The 18,111-nt window shown below is 48.7% G+C and overlaps 1 protein-coding gene across 1 annotated transcript in view; it reads left to right on the top strand.

Moving 5' to 3' along the window:
* Position 1: 1 nt before the first annotated feature.
* The window catches only part of Adcy5 (adenylate cyclase 5), a gene marked incomplete at its 5' end in the record, with an annotated part of 142,963 nt that continues 124,853 nt past the window's right edge, over positions 2-18,111 (top strand). Inside the window, one exon of the mRNA XM_048794482.1 lies at positions 2-541. Within this exon, the coding sequence (XP_048650439.1) occupies positions 2-541 (540 nt within the window). The remainder of the gene's footprint in view (positions 542-18,111) is intronic.

The following is an 18,111-nucleotide window of genomic DNA, read 5'->3' on the forward strand; positions in this document are numbered from 1 at the left end:
GCCCGGCGCGGTGCTGTCGCTGGGCGCCTGCTGCCTGGCATTGCTGCAGATATTCCGCTCTAAGAAGTTTCCGTCGGACAAGCTGGAGCGGCTGTACCAGCGCTACTTCTTCCGCCTGAACCAGAGCAGTCTCACCATGCTCATGGCCGTGCTGGTGCTCGTGTGTCTTGTCATGCTGGCCTTCCACGCGGCGCGGCCCCCGCTCCAGCTGCCCTACCTGGCCGTGCTGGCGGCCGCTGTGGGAGTGATCCTCATTATGGCTGTGCTCTGCAACCGCGCAGCCTTCCACCAGGACCACATGGGCCTGGCCTGCTACGCGCTCATCGCGGTGGTGCTGGCAGTCCAAGTGGTGGGCCTTCTGCTGCCGCAGCCGCGCAGCGCCTCCGAGGGCATCTGGTGGACGGTGTTCTTCATCTACACCATCTACACCCTGCTGCCCGTGCGCATGCGGGCTGCAGTGCTCAGCGGGGTGCTCCTGTCTGCTCTCCACCTGGCCATCGCCCTGCGAACCAACGCCCAGGACCAGTTCCTGCTCAAACAGGTAGGAGCCCACCCCGCCAAAGGGACTGGACTGTGGGGCTTGGCAGGCCTGGGCTTGATTCCAGAGAAAGTGATCCCACCCACACCCTTGAAAGTGGTGAAAAGAGCCAGAGATGTGGCTTCTTGGTCCCCCTTGCACCCCAGTGTCTTTGTTTACAAAAGAGTGCTCTTGTATTACTTATAAAGTTCCTGGCCTGGTAGATGACGCTCCAAACTGTATCCATCAGTGCTGGGATTTGAGTAAGGAAGAAGACTTGGAGAAAATGGAGAAGTCCCCATCTCTCCCTGAGCTTCAGTCCCTGTATATACAAGAGACACTACCTAAAGTGGCGGGACCCTCTAGCAGCCACCCATCCAGAGCACCACTGCTGACTTGTTAACCCAGACCTAGATAGAACATTGGGGAGGAGGGATCTGGCTACCCCTTGTCCTGTCCTAGGAAGGAGATAGGATAGCCCTCCCAGTGTCTGAGGCTAGAGGTTTGGGAGCTAGAGATATCACTGAACTTGAAGGAGGACTGACAAGTTTGTTTCCTTTACCGAAGTGCAAGGCAAGAAGGAGAAAACTTGCAGTTGGCAAAAGTGGGAGGGAGCATCTGAGATGTGTGTGGCAACAGTCCCCCTTCTGGCCTGAGCAGAAAGCTGGTGTTGAACACCATGACCTTTCCAAAGGGTGCTCCTGATCATTGCTTTTTTTTTTTTTTTTTTTTTTTAAAGCCCTGCTGGCACTTATTGGGCAAATCTAGAACTGTGGGCTAAGGAGTAAATAAAACTTCTGTGGCTTCAAACTTCTTGAAGAGGGACATGCTTGCCACCCAGGCCTTAGGGTAAGGTGGCCTCTAAGACATCTGTGCTTTCTCCTTTTAGCATCCTAGTATCTATCCCAATCCATGGCCTCTACTGAACCTGCTCGATTGTATGCTGTTCCATTGGACAGAGTTAAGGGGGGCTTGCTGTAGGTCAGTGTCTTGGACCTTGACCCCATGTCACTCCTTCCATCTCTTGGTATCTGCCTCCTCTCACAGAGCCTCCCCCGCCCCCTGCTGGGGATTGAACTCAGGGCCTTCTATATGCTAGGCAAGTGCTCTACCACTGAGCTACATTCCCAGCCCTCATAGAGCCTCTCCTTCTCCCTACTTTTACTACCTTCCCCAGACTTTGATCCTGTTGCGTGTTTCAACTTTCTTGGGATGCTCCCTCGTATCCCAACTTCCTGGACATGCTGAACCTGCAAGATGCTCTGCAATAGGGAGGGAGGGAACATGCGATCTCTCTGGTCCTAGGTTCCCTTTCTAGAGAATGAGAGGGTTGACTATGTCCTTTTGACTCCCAACAGCCTCTTCACCAACTGTGGGCTAAGGAGTAAATAAAACTTCACCTCCTGTAAGGAGTCTTCTCTTTCCGTTTCAGCCACATGGTGCTCTCCCTGTTCTGCATGGTTAATAGGAGAGTCAGCCATAGACAGGAGCCCTCTCCAGTGTCCATTGGTTTGCTGCCCATCCAGTGTAACCTCCTTGGATGCAAGGATCCTGAAGTATATGTTTTCCTTCCTCCACTTTCTCCCTTGCCTAGCCCAATGCAGAATATTTAGTAACAATTTAATAGCCACTGGCCAATTTGGTTGGGGTCCAGTGAGTGGAGTAGGTGGAGTTGTTGATGTTAAGTTAAAGTTTTTCTGATCTAGGATCAGAAGGAAAAAAACCCTTTAGAGATTGGCTTTGAACTTGAGAGGGAAATCTTTTGAGAGGTGGTAGTTTGAAAATATTTTCTACTATTGTTAGTGCTTATAAAGGCTCCAACTCTTTTGGCCCGAGGACCCATGCTCTCAGATAAGTGTTGTATCTCTGTTCTTGCCTTTGGTAGGTGTAGTTTTTTTGAAGAGGGAAGGGTATGTCATCTATATGGCACAGTGGCGATTTCCAGGAAAGCTGTGGGTATTTCTGAACCTGTCTTGGAATACAGGGCCTGATTACAGCAATAGGCAGTCCTGGACATAGGATTTCAGGAGACTGGAGTCAGATCCCAAATGACAGAGCTGAACCTAGGCACTGCAACTCCGTCTTGGCATGAAATGCCATTGCCACAGGGTCTGACTTGCCTTCTGGTTCCTCAGGCAATATTCTCCTTTCTATTCCCGCCCCCACCAGTTCCCACTCCATGCTTCTCTACCCATTTCTTTTCGACCCAAGACTTTTCCTTGACTGAAGGATTTTGGATGGATTTACACTTAACTTTTGATGATCTGCTCTGAGTACAGCAGAGTTTGTTTGAAATGGTCCAAGACAAGGGAATGTAAACATTGTTTCTATTTGGCTTCAGAGAAAACTGTATCTTTTTTTGTTTGTACTTGATCTACCTTTCTGATTATGCCTTTATAAAATTCCTCTTTCTTCAGCAAAGTGTGCTGGGTGGTGGGGAACTATTAGTGGGAGTATTAGTATCCCAGAGTGTATTTTTGAGGTGGCTTGGTTAGATACCTTTTTTTTTTTTTAAATGAAGACTCTTTTCCAGAGAGAAGGGTAACAGTGAATGGGTTCTAGGTTTGGGGCTTCAGGAATTTCTCTCCACGATGCCTTAGACACACAGTAGGTCCTCATTAAACTGTTTGGGCATTTCTTAACTTCTCTTGCAAGGCTGGCCCCCTCCCTCCCCATGTCCATGTCCTCAGCCTCATTATCTGACCCGTGCATGTTGTTATTCTTCCCCAGCCCCTCTTACATTTGGGCTCTACGTCTTGGCTCCAGTTAGAAGATGCATTTGTTTTCTTAACCAGTTGGTTTTTATTCAAGAGACAAACAAGAGGCAAGGTGGGGCAGCCCCTGTGTGGGACGGTGTTCCTTCCTTCCCCTTCCCTGTATCTCTGGCTCTTGCCTTCCCCTGGGATCTGCCACCCTCCTCCTCTGCCCTTTCCCTCTTCCTGCCTATGCCTTGCCTCCTTCCTTTCTCTGATCTCCCGGTGCGGCCCCCTGTTGCTCTCAGCCCACTTCTTCTTTCCTCACCCTTCCTGCTTGCTCTGCTGCCCTCTTTCTTAGTCCCGTTGGTTCTGGTTCGTTTGTGGCCTTGGCCTCTCCCGTGCTCTTGTCTTGCTGTCGTCTCCTCATCGCCTCACGGGGGTACAGTAGGAGCGTCATGGGGTTGTTTTTCTTCCTCTTTTGCCTGTTAGAAGTCCCTCTGCTACACCCATACCATAAATAACACTCGAGCATCTGCCAAACACATTCCTCACTTGTGTTAAAAGGCTGCAATGATGCTGGAGCCTGTTGCCATGGCAACCTCATTTTTGTTTGACTGTATCCCACTCTGCTACATAAAGCCTCTGTGCTCACTCACACACAAACAAGCACACTCCACAACTATGATCCATGCTTGGATGTCAAAGATTATTTTGGAGATAGCACCTTTGGGCCCTGTGGAGGCAGGGTGGTCATTTGAACCCAAGGAGATGGTCACCTCCTCCAAGTATTACCCTAGTAGGTCATAATGAATGGAGAGACCTGCTCAAATGTTTGGTATTATCATTTCACAGCCACCTTGAACCTGTTTGATGTGATTTCCGAGAAGATTCTGACCCCGAATGGGTAGCCGGGAGAGTAGAGTGCAGGGTCCTATCCCCTCCCAACCCTGTATTCCTTTTGCTCCTTACTCCCTGCCTCCTGCCCTTTAGGAGAAACAGTGATTTCCTGCATTTCTTCCTTTATGCCTGTTTGAACTCACAACTGTCACCAGTTGTTCCAGCGACCAGAATGGCACAGGCACTGTGTGGGTGATGTTCTGTGACTGAACACGTGTGAGTGTCTGTTGTGCGGAGGCAAGGGATGGGTGGGGGTAGGGACATGGGCCAGGAATCCACCGCTGTGGCTGCCCCAGGGCCTGTGCACGTGTGAGCCAGCACATGTGCCTGCCCATGTCTGTCTTTCTGGCAGGCGTGCTGGCCCGGGTGATGGGGGTGGCCTGAGAAGCTTTTGTGTTCACTCTGAGAGGAGATCCTCCCAGCTCTGTCCTGTTTGTTCTTGGCTGGTAGCTGGCTTCTCATGGCTGGCCATTAGCCTTTCTGATTCTGGGCCTTTCTCATTCTTCTGACCTTGACCTATGACTCCTCAGGGACTGTATACACTCCCTCCCATTTCCATAGTGCGCTTGGGGGCTGGATTTGAGCGGGCAAACCCCTTCACCCCAAGGAATACATCCTTCCCTTTTTCCTGCTGTGCAGTGGCTCAGCAGCATGATAAATGCTATTGGAGTGCCACCTCCTTGATCTGGAACTTGGCCCAGTGGCCAGTCTGGAGGATCACTGTGGCTGCCCTATGTGCACTGCTGGGTGGTGTGGAGGAGACTTCTGCCACAAAGACCAGGTCATTGTCTGCCACCAGTGACTTCCCCTGTCACCTGTGTTTCTGTGCAGGAGAAATCTGGCCACAAGTGAATTCCAAATAGCACCAGCAGGCTGGGGGTGGGGCTTGACTTTGAATTTGGAGTGGAGAAGGGTCTGCTTGTCTTGATAATTGCATTTAGCAGTTATATTTGCTAATTGTCTTTGATTGTGTTGCCTACTTCTCCAGGCAGCCAGGAGGGAATGTGTGAAGAGGAACAGAAGCGGCTCCTGGCAAGAGCTAGAGCAGGTTTCTGGGTAGGGGATGTTCTGCTAGACTTCGAGGGTACCTTGATCACTGTGGGGAGGACTTCAGGAATGGTGGAGACTCAGCCAAGGAGCAGAATGCCTGGCTGCTGTATCTGCAGGAAAGTTCACTGTTAATAATTCAATTTAAGTTGTGATTTGCAAGCAAGAGCATGAAGTCTCTGTGCTGTGGGACACAGAACAGAGTGCTCCCATTTGTCTGTGAAGAGGGCACAGGCAGTTATTAAGCTCTATCATGGAAATCTATTTGACCTTGCAGGAGAGTTTTAAAAATCAGTGTAAAAGCCTTGGACAAAAGCTCTCTTCTAGAGACAGACAGTCCCTGGACATGAGTCCCTGTGTCAGAGAGTGTAGCTGGCAGCAGAACAGGGCTGTAGCATCTCCTCTCCTGGGAGGTGTGAATGGAACTACCACTTTGGTCCCAGGCACAGGTGTAGTGGGGAAGGGGCAGGGTGTCCAGAGGAGGGGACCTCCTGGGTTGTGCCAGTCTCTAGTTGGGTAACATCTGGTCCATGACTGTCTGCTCTTTATTTCAGCTAACTTTATTCATCTGTGGCAGGTCCAGCTTGTGGTCATTTCTTCCCAGGAGTGCTCCCTGGCCTGGGAGTGGAAAGTTGCTCTGGGGGCTCCAACATGCCTGTTCCCATAAGCCCTTTTTGGGTGGCAATTATATAAGTGACGTTTGAGCACATTCTTTTCTCACCCATGCTTACCAGATGGGGGTAGCTGGCTGGTGGAGGGCAGGATCAACATTGATTTTCTCTCCTGAACACAAAACTTAGTGGAGATCATTGAAAAGTCCCAATTTCTTCCTTCCTTCCTTCCTTCCTTCCTTCCTTCCTTCCTTCCTTCCTTCCTTCCTCAAGGCAATGTCCAAATATAGGATGGGGAAGATCTCTAAGGCATTGTGAAAAAATCTGGGGGTTTCTGGTTAACAGACAGTGCTCATACGGTGAGAATGTGTTTTTGAGATGGCTGATAGGATCTTGGTTGGGTTTATATGCATATCTAATTCACAGGAAATTGAGTTTTCCTAGTCTGAAATATGGTATTTGATTCTAGAATTCAGAGGAAGAGGACCAGTAAGAGGACTGGAAACTTTGACTTCTGAGATAATATTTGAGGGCTAGGGGTATTTGGCTGGGAAAAGAGGAGACCATAGCAGGTAAGAAACCCTAATGTGATGGACAAGGTGTTATTGCTAGGGCCCCTGTTGTGAAATATTAGAGAAGGGAGTAAATTATTTTTGGTTGCTCCCAAGAACAGGTTTAGGGCAAAGAAGTGAAAATAGTAGAAATATTTCAATTCTAGGTAGGATATACCTTTCCAGCCATTCCTGTAGCACCCAAACTGAATGTCTCTTGGGGCGTTTAGCTCTCAATGGAGATACTCAAGTGGAGACCGGATGGCTATCTGCCAAGCTTATTATTGAGGAAATTGCCTGCTTGGTGGAAAGAAGTTTGGATGGGTCACTATATTACTGATTCCCAACCTTGGCTCATTGTAATTTTCTTGGAAATTACAGACTACCAGGCCTTATTAGGAAAGTGCAGCTTTAGGCTGGTGTGGTCCCAGAATTAGATTCTTTCTTCTTCTCTGTCCTTTTCTTCCCTCCCTTCCTTCACTTCTTTCTTTCTGATGCTGGGGCTTGAACATAGGGCCTTGAGCTTGCTAGGCACTAGCTAAAACATTGAGCTACACTCCATCCAGCATGGATCTATTTTCTAAACAGCTTGGATCTAGTTTTCAAAGCTTCTTAGATGATCTTCTTTATCATCATCGTCATCAGCACTGGAAATTGAACCTAGGGACTCTCTATCACTGAGCTACATCCCAGTCATTTTTATTTATTTTTATTTTGAGACAGGGTCTTGCTTAGTTGCTGAGGCTGGCTTTGAACTTGGGATCCTCTTGCCTCAACCTTGGAGTAGCTGGGATTACCAGTGTGTGCCACCATACCAGGCTCCCTAGGTGGTCTTGATGACCAACTCTTACAATTTGGAGTCATCGGCCAAGATGACCACTCAAGTTATATCCAACCCTAGGATTCAGTGGTTCGGTGTCTGACAGCAGAATTGCTACTTCTAGTCCTCTGTGATGTCCTCTCGTCATGCCCTTCTAGGTGTACCAGTCAGCTTTTCATCACTACAAAAAACCCCCAAGGCAGCTAACTTTATAAGGAAAAAAGACTTACTTATACTTAGTTCATGGTTCTAGAGGTTCAAAAGCATGACACAGTTCTCAGTTTGACTCAGTTCTTGGGAGCATTAGGTCACATCATGGTGGATAGCAAAGACAGGAGCCTATGTGGGAGTAAGTGGTCCCATCTTGAACCAGGAGCAGAGAGAGCTGAGTTGAGCCAAATGCTGGCTCTTATAGTAACCCTCTTGCAAAAACTATCGGGGAGTCACATGAGAACTAGCAAGATGCTGTGTGCCCACCTGTAATCCCAGTGGCTTGGAAGGCTGAGCAGGAAGGAAGAGAGCAAGTTCAAACCAGCCTCAGCTACTCAGCAAGACCCTACCTCAAAATAAAAAGTAGAAAATATGGGCTGGAGAAAGGGCTAGTGGTAAAGTACACCTGGGTTTAACCCTGGTACCCCTCCCCCCAAAGAAAGAGAGAAAGAGAGAGAGAGAGAGAGAGGGAACTAGCAAGAGTTCATAAGAAATACCTCACACCCCCAGTGACCTCAGGACCTCCTACTAGGCTTCACTTCCAAAGGTTCCATTACCTCCTACCAGTGCAGCCTGGGGACCAAGCCTTGAATCACAGTGGACCCTTAGAAAACATAAATCATATTCAAACCATAGCCCTTAGCCTCTGTTTAGAGAAGCAAACTGCTGCATCTGTTCAGAGCCACTGGGTGCCATCTAGGTGGGGCCAGTGTGTACTGATGCAAGGATGCAGATCTGGAAGGTGGTCCGGCGATCGTGATGAAACCAAATGGGACTCATGTTCTCGCATCCCTCACCATCATCCCAGAACCCTGCTTCCTGTTGGAGGCGAAGCAATCTGTGGCTCACCATGATGGGGTGGTGAGCAGTGGACCTAGATTTTGACTCCTGGTTTACTCATTCATTTGTGTCTGGTAACTGGATATGAAAACCACTGAGGAAATGCCAGGAATGGATGGTCTAGAATGAGGAGAATAAGGAGGTTGGGAGTGGAAAAGCAAGGCAGGAGAAAGGGAACAATTAGGGAATTGGGAGGCGTTTGAAGAAGGAGAAGGAGGACTTAAGGAAAGGGAGAGGATATTGGAGATGCATGAGGCGGCCAAGGACTTGCAAGTGGGGGCAGGGATGCCACTGGGAACAATGGGATATAGTCACAAGAAGGAGAGTAGACAAACAAAACACAAGGAGACAGTGGAAGCTTTATTCTTTAGGCCAGCCTCATGTGTCAGCGTGAAATTGTGTTGCACCCCCCCTACTATCTCTTGCTCTGGGTTTGAGGCCTCCTGACCTCACACTTTCAGGGTCCCCCTCCCTCCCCTTAGAGGTTCCCTGGGCTTTATCACAAGCTTACTGCGGTCCTACCTGCTTTTGGAAGGGCTCCAGTGTCTCATGTTCATCAGTGCCCAGCACATAGTAGGTGCTCAGTAAGGGATGAATGAACGAACAAGTGAATGAATGAGTGGAGGGGTGGGCAGACGCCTGCACACAGACTCTGGGCTGTGCTGAAGTGCTAGACCAACACCTCCACAGAAGGAAGCGACGCAGCTCGGCTTGGAAGCCTATTTTGGTGGATTGTAATCCTAAACTCTGAGCAGGGCTTCCAGAATCCCTCCCGCTGCAATTTAAAATGTGTGCTTTAGAAACAGAGCTGTTGCCTGGCACTGCCGATACTATGTCACTTCGCAGATTTAAAAACCATCATTAAGTCATTCTTGCAGCTTTCTCTCCATTCATTCAGATAACAATGGATCATGTTGGTGCCCACTGTGGCCAGGCATTGTGCTAGGACAGGGGGCTGCAAAGATGGTTCCAATTGGGTCCCAGCTTTCCCAGGACTGCCTTAGGGCCACAGTCTCCCACTAAGTGTGTCCCTGGGAAGGGTGTTAATTGATGTTTCACATACATACATATGTTCTGTGTCAAATAAATTTAGGGAATAGAGTCAGCCTTCTGTATCTGCAGGTCTGCATCTCTGGATTCAACTTTCTGCAGATTGAAATTTTTTTTTTTTTTTTTAAACCATGACATCTGTACTGAACACATACAGACTTATTTTTCTTGTCACTATTCCCTATCAGTTATACAATAATAAAGGAACTATTTACATAGCATTACATTGTACCAGGTATTGTAAGTAATCTAGAGATGATTTAATACACAGGAAGATGTGTTTAGGTTGTAGGCAAATATTGCACTATTTTATATAAGGGATTTGAAACCTGCAGATTTTGGTATCAGAAGGGGTTCCCAGAACCAGTCCCTCAGAATACTAAGAGATAGCTGTGCTGGGTTCACCAGAAGTCTTAGATGTTAAAGCTTTTAACATGTTAATGTGCACAAAATTGTCAAGAGAGGGATATTGCATGAAGCCCTCATAAAATATATTTGAACATAGACCAGTTTTTCAAGGACCATACTTGGAGTCATTAGCATCTGTTAGAACCTGCTGGGACAGAGGCCCCCGCCTTTGGGGTGGACCTACAGAGGCACCTAGAGGAGGCTGTTTGTTTGACAGCCTTCCTCCCTCAGGAGGGAGGCTGGCCAGGCTGCACTGGCTGGATGCCTGTTTGCAAGTCTCATTCTCCATCTGGGTCAGCAATTCTTTACAAAATTAAATGATGGGGCTGGAAGGGACCGGGAGATGCCTCTTTTATCCAGCTTCAGTTTCTTTTAGGGTTTTCTGCTGGTAGTAGACAGTGGAGCAGGTTGGTCTTCTGCATCATGAACATGCCTGGGTCTGGGCTCCACTGAATATCTTTCTAGAACTTTTGCTTCAGGAGTTGAATGTGTTATTGCCCATAGAGAAGTAATGATGGGCCATTCCAGATCATCCTTTTCCCCAAATGTTTCTTTCCCATCTCTACTCTCCAAAAGGAAGAAACTCATAAAGAATATTGATGATAAACAATGAGCATGCGTTGAGTCTTCACTATGTACCCTGCATGGGGCTAATCCCTTACATGCAAGACCTTTACTTAACCTTACTATCAACAGTGAAGAAGATGTTTATCCACTTTATGCTGCTGCAGAAACCAGGATAGGAGAAGGTAAGTAACTCCCCACAGTCACACAGCAAGCCATGTAAGAGATGGGTCAGTGCCCCACCTGCATCCCCTGGGCATTTGGCTCCTGCCTGGTAGACTTCCAGCCCTTAGTGCCTAAGGGATTTCCCTGGCTTCAGCCCTTGGGGCCTGCTGGTGGGGCAGATCAGAAGGGGGTGCTGGTGGATGAGTACCCCAGCTCCCTTGTCGTTGGAGGTGGGAGGAGTCTAATTCCTGGCCTTGTGTTCTACACTGTCTTTGTAAGGATTAAGCTCTGGTTGCTCACAGTGGTCACAGTCTTGATGACACATACTTTCTCCTGCTCTTCTTTCTCTTCCTTCAGGTTTTCTTCCCTTCTAGTACTTCCTGGGTCACCTCCTAGAAAAACCTTTTCTTTCTTTTCTTATTTTATTTTTTTTGGTTCTGGGAATTGAACCCAGGGGTGCTTTACCACTGAGCTACTTTCCTAGCCATTTTTATATTTTGATACAGGGTCTCAATAAGTTGCTTAGGACCTCCATAAGTTGCTGAGACTGGCTTTGAACTTTTGATCCTCCTTCCTCCTTCCTCAGCCTCCTGAGCTGCTGGGATTACAGATGTGCACCACAGAATCCAGCCAGAAAAATCATTTCTTCAGTCCTTATCTCTAGGTCCCTTTTCAGCGAAATCCAGAGAGTGAAGAAGCCAGATCCTGGTGCAGGTTGGATTTGACTGCGAGGGAGGAGAAGGCCCTTTGCTGGGGACACAAAAGTATCAGATGGAGAACTTGGTTGATATAGAAGCCTGAGCTTCTCTCTTATTTGATAATATGTTGTCACTAGTATATTGGTTTCTGGATTAGAAGGATGATGTGAAAAAATGTGAAGCATATTTTTAAGAAAAATGTGTGTTATTTTTTTGAATTGTTAATTTTTTAAAAATTATGTGGCTTTCTCTGCCCTTTTTTGTTAGCATTTTGATCTCTTCAGATTTCTAAGCAGTTGTTACAGGAGGCAATAGACCTTGTGATAAAAAAAAAAAAGGTTTTCTTAAAATGAGAAAAGAAGACCCTTGATTTGTGGCATTTTTGCAGGCCTGAAAGAAATTACATGCTGACTTAAGGGCCTGCCAGCTTCTTGGCCAGGCTGTGACATGGCTCAGTCAGTGGAGGACTCAGTAATTAGGAGTCTTCTCCTGGAGTCTGCAGGGAACTTGTCTGCTATGGCAGTGCTCTTCCTCGGGATTTCTGTAGTTTGACACTCAGGCGACTTAACTCTGATGGAACTTGCCCAGACCACCACGCACAGACATCTAAACTCGTCATCTCAGTACTCCATTATTAAGCACCATGTATGTGCTATATGGCTAAAGTCATATAATCACAGGAGTGAGACAGGGTCCTTATGGGGATGGGAGGGGGATTTGCCCCATGCTAATAGACCTAGGCCAGGGTCCTTTTGAGGGTCCCTGTGTCATTACGCATAATTTGTTACCTGTGTGTGGTCATGTGGGCGGTGGGGGGGCTAGGGAGGGGGAAGGCTAAGATAGGCATTTTTCTATCCCAGGGTCACCCTTGAATCCCATGGGGATCTTTGAAAAAAAAATACCTCTGCCAAGGCCAACCCTCGACCATTGGTATTAAACTCTGTAGGGATGAGGCTGGGGTGACCCTAGGGTTGAGACCTGGGCTTAGCTAGAGGCTGGAATCCTAGACCAATGACTCTGATACCTCTTATTTAGCATTTTATGGTGACAGAGGACTTTTTGGTATGTATGATGTTGCTTACATCTTGTGACAGCTCTGAGCAGGTGATGGGTTCAGATGGGACAAACCTAGAGACCCAGGACACAACCCTGGTGGTGTAGGCTCCTGGTTGAGTTGCCTCAACCTCTCTTCAGTCAGTTTTCTCTCTGTACATGGTGACACTAGCTTACTGTGTGGCAGGACCTGTGTCACTTTGCAGCAGCCCAAGTTAGTGCCCATGAGGACCTTCTGTGGGTGGGAGGCGAGCTACAGCCTTGTGTGACTGAGGATGCTTTGGAAATAGAGGCTCAGAGAGGTTAGGTGACCTCATTCAGGCTACACTGTTACCTGGCTTAAGAGCTGCTGTGCACATCGAGATCTCTGACCCCAAACCAAGTGCTCCTTTTGTAGACAGGCCCAGCACTGGGCTGGTCTGGGGTGCCTTCCATGCTGTGGGTGGTACACCTGCTCCTGGGCAGTTGTCCCAGCGTGGTTTTGGAATGCCTGGCTTGTGTTTGTAACTCCCTTCCTTCCCCGACGGAGTCTGGCACAGATGGGCCCAAGCCTGTGGCGAAGCATTCAGGGCCACCTGGGACCAGCTGTTCACCTGTGAAGAGCTCCTGAGAGGTTTTATAGATGACGAGTATGAACTGAGACTCAGAAGAGGGCTCAGAAGTGACTCCAGGGTAGCTCAGCTCTGGGCTGAGCTTGCCTCATAGCTCATCTTCTGGTGGCAGAAGTGGGACAAGGGAGGGAGAGGAGGAGGCTGGCGGGATGCACATTAGGACTGCCTGGCGATGTCTGAAGAGCGGCAGGCATGCGGTTTAGTGCTTCCTAGAGTGTTTCTAGGATTTCTTTAAAGCCCAGCTCCCCAGAACCATCAACACCCTAGAAATACCCCCACATCTTTAGCTCAACCCACTCTGCCCTATTGGTCTTTTCAAGGAAACTGGAGGAAAAATGAAACTCGGTTGCCAAGTGGATTTTTGAGATGTTATTTTTCTTCTTTTGGGGCTGGGAAGCCTGTTCATTCAACATGCCCTGCTCCCCACTCTGACTTTGGCCAAGTCCCTTTTCTGGTAAGCATTTCACCATGCTGCGTGGACAGGATCCATCATGCCATCTGGGAAGTGTCTTGGCTCTGACATCTCTGCCAGGAAGCTGCAGAGGCAGAGGGGCCAGAGTGAACCCCAAGCCCCAGGGGAGCCATAGGCCTGCCTTTGCAGCATCTGACCTGCAGAACTAAATTAGCAACGTCCCCTTCTTTGGCTGTGTAGCACTTGGGTTGGTTTGTCATTTGCTTTGTTTTGAGGATGAAGCTCAGGGCCTCCAGCATGCTGAGCACATGCTTAACTACTGAGCTATACCCCCAGGCCTGGTTGTCACTTTATCTGTCCCTTCCACTTGACTGTTGGCTCTCTGCAGGCAAGGACCTTATCTGTTTAATACCCGGATGTTTTCTGAATGTCCTTGACTTTCAAACCCCTTGTTGCCCAACACTGAGGAGACAAAAGCAGAAGATTTTCATTCTCAGGTTCCACAAGAAGTTCTGACTTTGGTAGACAGCGTTCCCTCATGGACTGGCATATCCCTACCAAAGCACCACCTCCCAATCCTGGTCTTAGAGAACGCTGATTTTCATTAGTACCCTGTCCCCCTGGGGTACCCTCATGTCCCATCTGGTGCTTTCAGAAAGGGCCGTATTGGCCTCTCTTTCCCATCTTTCTTCTGGTTTCTTTTCCCATCCTATGCCTCATCCTCACTTCCCTCTTTGCAGCAAGAAGCTGGGGGAGGACCTTGAAGACTGGCCAGGGGGCAAGTTCCTAGACACTGTCAGGACCACCAGTATGGGCAAGGATTGCTACACAGATTCGAAACAGGCGTCACTCCTTTTAAAGCATTTCTGTGAACAGCGCAGTTCCCCAGTGTGTTACAAACTCCTGGTATTTATTGCCATGTGTTACAACACTCCCCTGTTTTCCACCTCCAGGAGCCCACTGGAGCTTAAGTGCTGGAGAGGTCAGGGCCTCTAGGAGTTTCCACCTGATCCCACTGTCCAGGCTCAGCTGAGGCAGCCTGGGTATTGGTGTTTGTTTTTTCTTTAAAAAATTTTTTTTTTCTTATGCTGGAGTTGAATGGTGGGCTTCCGCTCCACCCTTGAGCCACACCCCCAGCCCAGCATCAGCAATTTGCAATGCTCCCGGGGATTCTAACATGCACCAAGATTGAGGACTTGCGCCCTGAGCCTCCCCTCATCAGCAGAGGGGTCATGTGGGTGACACTGAGTCTGATTTATGATTCTAATGAAAGGCAAGTTGTTTATATCTAAAGGGTTTATTGTGGTGATTCAGTAAAGAGTGATGGCCACTAAAAATGATTGCAGGCGTGTAATTCAGGAAGGAGACTTGCTTGGTGGTTGGTGTATAAAATCTTGTCAGGCGAAGCTGTGGTTTGGTATATTTATGTTGCTCTTATCAGCAGCAATTAACCCCAAACGTGGCTCGATAAATGGCTTTAATGCAGTGCCGTAATAATTGCGAGAATATTTCAGAAAATGACTGCTGCCTGGGAATGCGAGACAGCCCTCAGCAGAGCGGCACACCTCAGCCGGCATTCCTGGAGGCCCAAAGTTACGCGCAAACACCTGTTGGTGGGTATGAGCTCTTTCCTCCTCTCTTTTGTGTATGACATTTCACTTTTGAGTAGGGAGAAGTCACACAGACACCTGAGGCCTCTCCGCCCTTGGCTATGTTCATTTGACTTTGTAGAGTCTCTGGAGTGTGACCCAGAAGTGTCTGTAGTAGATACTCATTAAATATCTGGTTGATGCTTGAATGAATTTGCTTAGGCTTACATAGAGGTAGGTAGTGATATTAGTCCAACATTTTTTCTTCATGCTGTAGCTCTGTGAGAAACAAGGAATGACATAGTTGGTGCCTCCTGGTATGCATTTGTTACCAGCACTGAGCCAAAAAGACTAAGAAAGTACAGGAAGGTGATGTGCAGGGTGATAAAGAGATGGGCGTGCATCTGAGGTTAGTGCTTTTCTGGCACCTTTGGATCAGGACAGGAAGGAGAGGGACCCTCTGTTGCAGCCACTGTGTTCTGGGAGGACAGAGAAGTGGGTAAAATTGCCTGTCTGAGAACATTGGAAAGCTCCTGCCACGTGGGCAGGGGCCTGGGAAGCACCCTGTCCAGGACAGAGAGGTGTCCTCAGGGTCAGTCCTCCAGGAGGGACCACAGGTAGACTGTGGTGTGGACTTTTCTTTGGAAAAGGGTTATTTGGGGAGAGTTAATTTTGGAATTCACTTTACATTTATTTTTGAAGTGGAATATTTCTCCAGCATTGGTGACAATGCCCTAGAAAAGCCAATTAGTCACCCTCTGACATCTCCCTGAGTGGGGTGTTGCTGCCTGCTCCTTCCCCACCTGCCCTTGGTGACTTCCTTCTCTTCCCTGCAGGTCTCTGGGTGATTTTACTACAGGCAGGTCCACTGGGACTTCAGCTGCTCTGAGGTGGTGTCATTTCTGCTTCTATCTGGGGGTGTCTGAGGAGCTACATGAGCTTGTGGGGTGGTGGTGGAGCACCCCATCAGAGAATGCGATAGCCTGTCCCTTCCAGGGCCAGGTCTGTGAGCTTGGTTCCAGCCCGTGTTCCCACATTCTGTTTGTTTTTTGAGGTGGGATCTTTCGATGTTGCCCAGGCTGGCCTTGAACTCTTGGCCTCTGTGTTTATGTGTATGTGCCTCAGCTTCCTGAGTAGCTGAGACTGTAGGCATGTGCCACCAGGCATATGGCTCCCTTGGTCTTCTGCTCTTTGCTTCCCCCCAACCTTTGGTACTGGGGATTGAACCCAGGGGCAAGAGCACAGTGTTGGGCACTTAGAAGCCTACTTGACCCTCATGATCTCCAGTGGTACCATTTGAACGTGTTCCCAAAATGCACACCTGGGTTGGAGACAGGCCTCCCACGGCAGCGAGAGGTGGTTGGGAGGCCATGAGGCCATGAAACTCTGTATTCTTGCTGCTCTTGCAGAGTGAGTTCTGGATAAAAGGATGAGTCCTGCCCCTTCTGCTTCTAGCCTCCAGAACCACGATTCAAAGCCATTTCTGTTCATCACAGGCCCGAGGTGCCTTGTTATATAGCAGCACAAAACAAACCAGACAGTAGGTGTTGCTTTTTTTTTTTTCCTTCTTCAGATTAAGAACATTTTCTAGATAAGAGAATCAAGGCCCACAGAAGCTAAGTGATTTGCTTCAGGAGGCACAGTTAGAAATTGATACACTGGTCTCTAATGCTCACCCTCTAGTGCCCCAGTAGTAGCTCCCAGACTCCAGTGTGTTCAAGAATTCCCCAGGAGGGTCTATTTAAAAATTTGATCCCTGGATTTTCTTGCCAAAGAGTTTGATCCAGTAAGTCTGGAAAAGAGCCCAAGAACCTGCATTTTAAGTAATGACCCCCCCACACCCCTAATTTGAGGCAGGTGCCCTGCTGGCCTTATAATGTCCTTCCCAGGTAAAGAAAGGATTGAAGTTGTCAGGGTCCCTTTCCCTGGAGTGATGGGGGGCAGTGGGCAGAGACAGAGGTGTTTGTGTGGATCTCACCAGGAGCTTAGGGAGGCGGGGTGTGATGTTTAGATTGCAGGTAGGAGGGAACTTTCTGCTGAGCCTGTGCCTGGGGATTCTCAGGGGACAGAGCTGGAGGAGGCTTTGGAGGAAGCAGGGGAGGGTGTCTGGATGAGACAGTCTAATCCAGAGGCTGGGAGCTAGGAAGTAGCCTAGTAGCAGAAACATATCAACAGCCAGAGAGAGGAAGCAGGCAAAGGGATTTTGAGGTGACTGTGGGGACATTGGCTGTGATACTACAGGTTATGACTACAGGTCATGCAGTCCTGACAAGAAGACAGATGTCCACCTCTGCCTCAGTTTCCCCATGTGTACAGCAAAGGCCAAATGATCTCTGAAGGTCTGCCAGTGTGTGCATTACAGGGTGCCCAGGGGTCACATAAGAAAGGACTGTACTCCAGAGACCTGGACAGGGGTGCTGTGGGAATGAAGAGGCTTCAGATCGTCGAGGACAGAGATATGCAGCCAGACTGCAGTTCTTTCCAGCCTTGACCCCCAATTCATGTCCATCAATTCTCCTAGACAATGTCTCCTCATCTGCATGAACCTTGAATGTCCCCAAATGAAATTCCTCATCCCTGAATTCTTTCTGTTCATGTCAGCACTCTCTTTGCATATTCAATGTTTGTTGGACCGAATTATTTAATAAGTATCTATTGTGTGCTAGGCACTGGGAAACCAAGATCAGAAAGCCACAGCCCCTGCCTTCACAGGAAACAGTGCCTTGTGAGTGTCAAGTGCTGCCTGAGCGCAGCCAGGAGTGAGGATATCCACTCCCTGAGTCCTCACCCGGCCCTGTGAGGTGGGCGTGGTACTGGCATCCCTGCTTTGCAGATGAGGATGTTGAGACAAGTTGCTGTTTAAGCAACTTGTCCTAAGTCCTAAGTTCATACTGTGAGCCGGGCAGCCTACTCCCGTGTCTGGGCTGTTCCCTCTAAGCATCATTACCTCAAAGGTGCAGCGGAGATGGACCTGCGTACCTCTGGGCAGGGCGTGATGCACCCTGTGTTTTAGCAGCAGAGACAAAGCACGCTTTCTGTGCCAAGAAGGGCATGGGCGTAGCTTGTCCAGTGTCAGGAGGAGATCAGAGGGGGCTTCCCCAAAGAATTGTTCTTTGAGCTAGCTTGGAGGATGAGTGGGGGTTTAGTGGCAGAGATGTTCCCACAGGGGAACAGCAGGAGTTGAGGCAGGGAGGTAAGAAACTGCTCCAGGGCTTGGGGGCATGGGGAGAAGTGTGGTGGGAAGGCCAGACTGGTGGAATTTATATGAGGTGGAACTAGATTGGGAGGAGGACAGAATTCTGTGTCTAGGAGTTTGAGGATTTCGGAGGCAGTGGGGGGGGGGGGTGCGGGGGTGTCGGGTCTAGAAGACGT

Source organism: Marmota marmota, unplaced genomic scaffold, assembly GCF_001458135.2.
Source record: "Marmota marmota marmota unplaced genomic scaffold, marMar, whole genome shotgun sequence".
Taxonomy (NCBI): domain Eukaryota; kingdom Metazoa; phylum Chordata; class Mammalia; order Rodentia; family Sciuridae; genus Marmota; species Marmota marmota.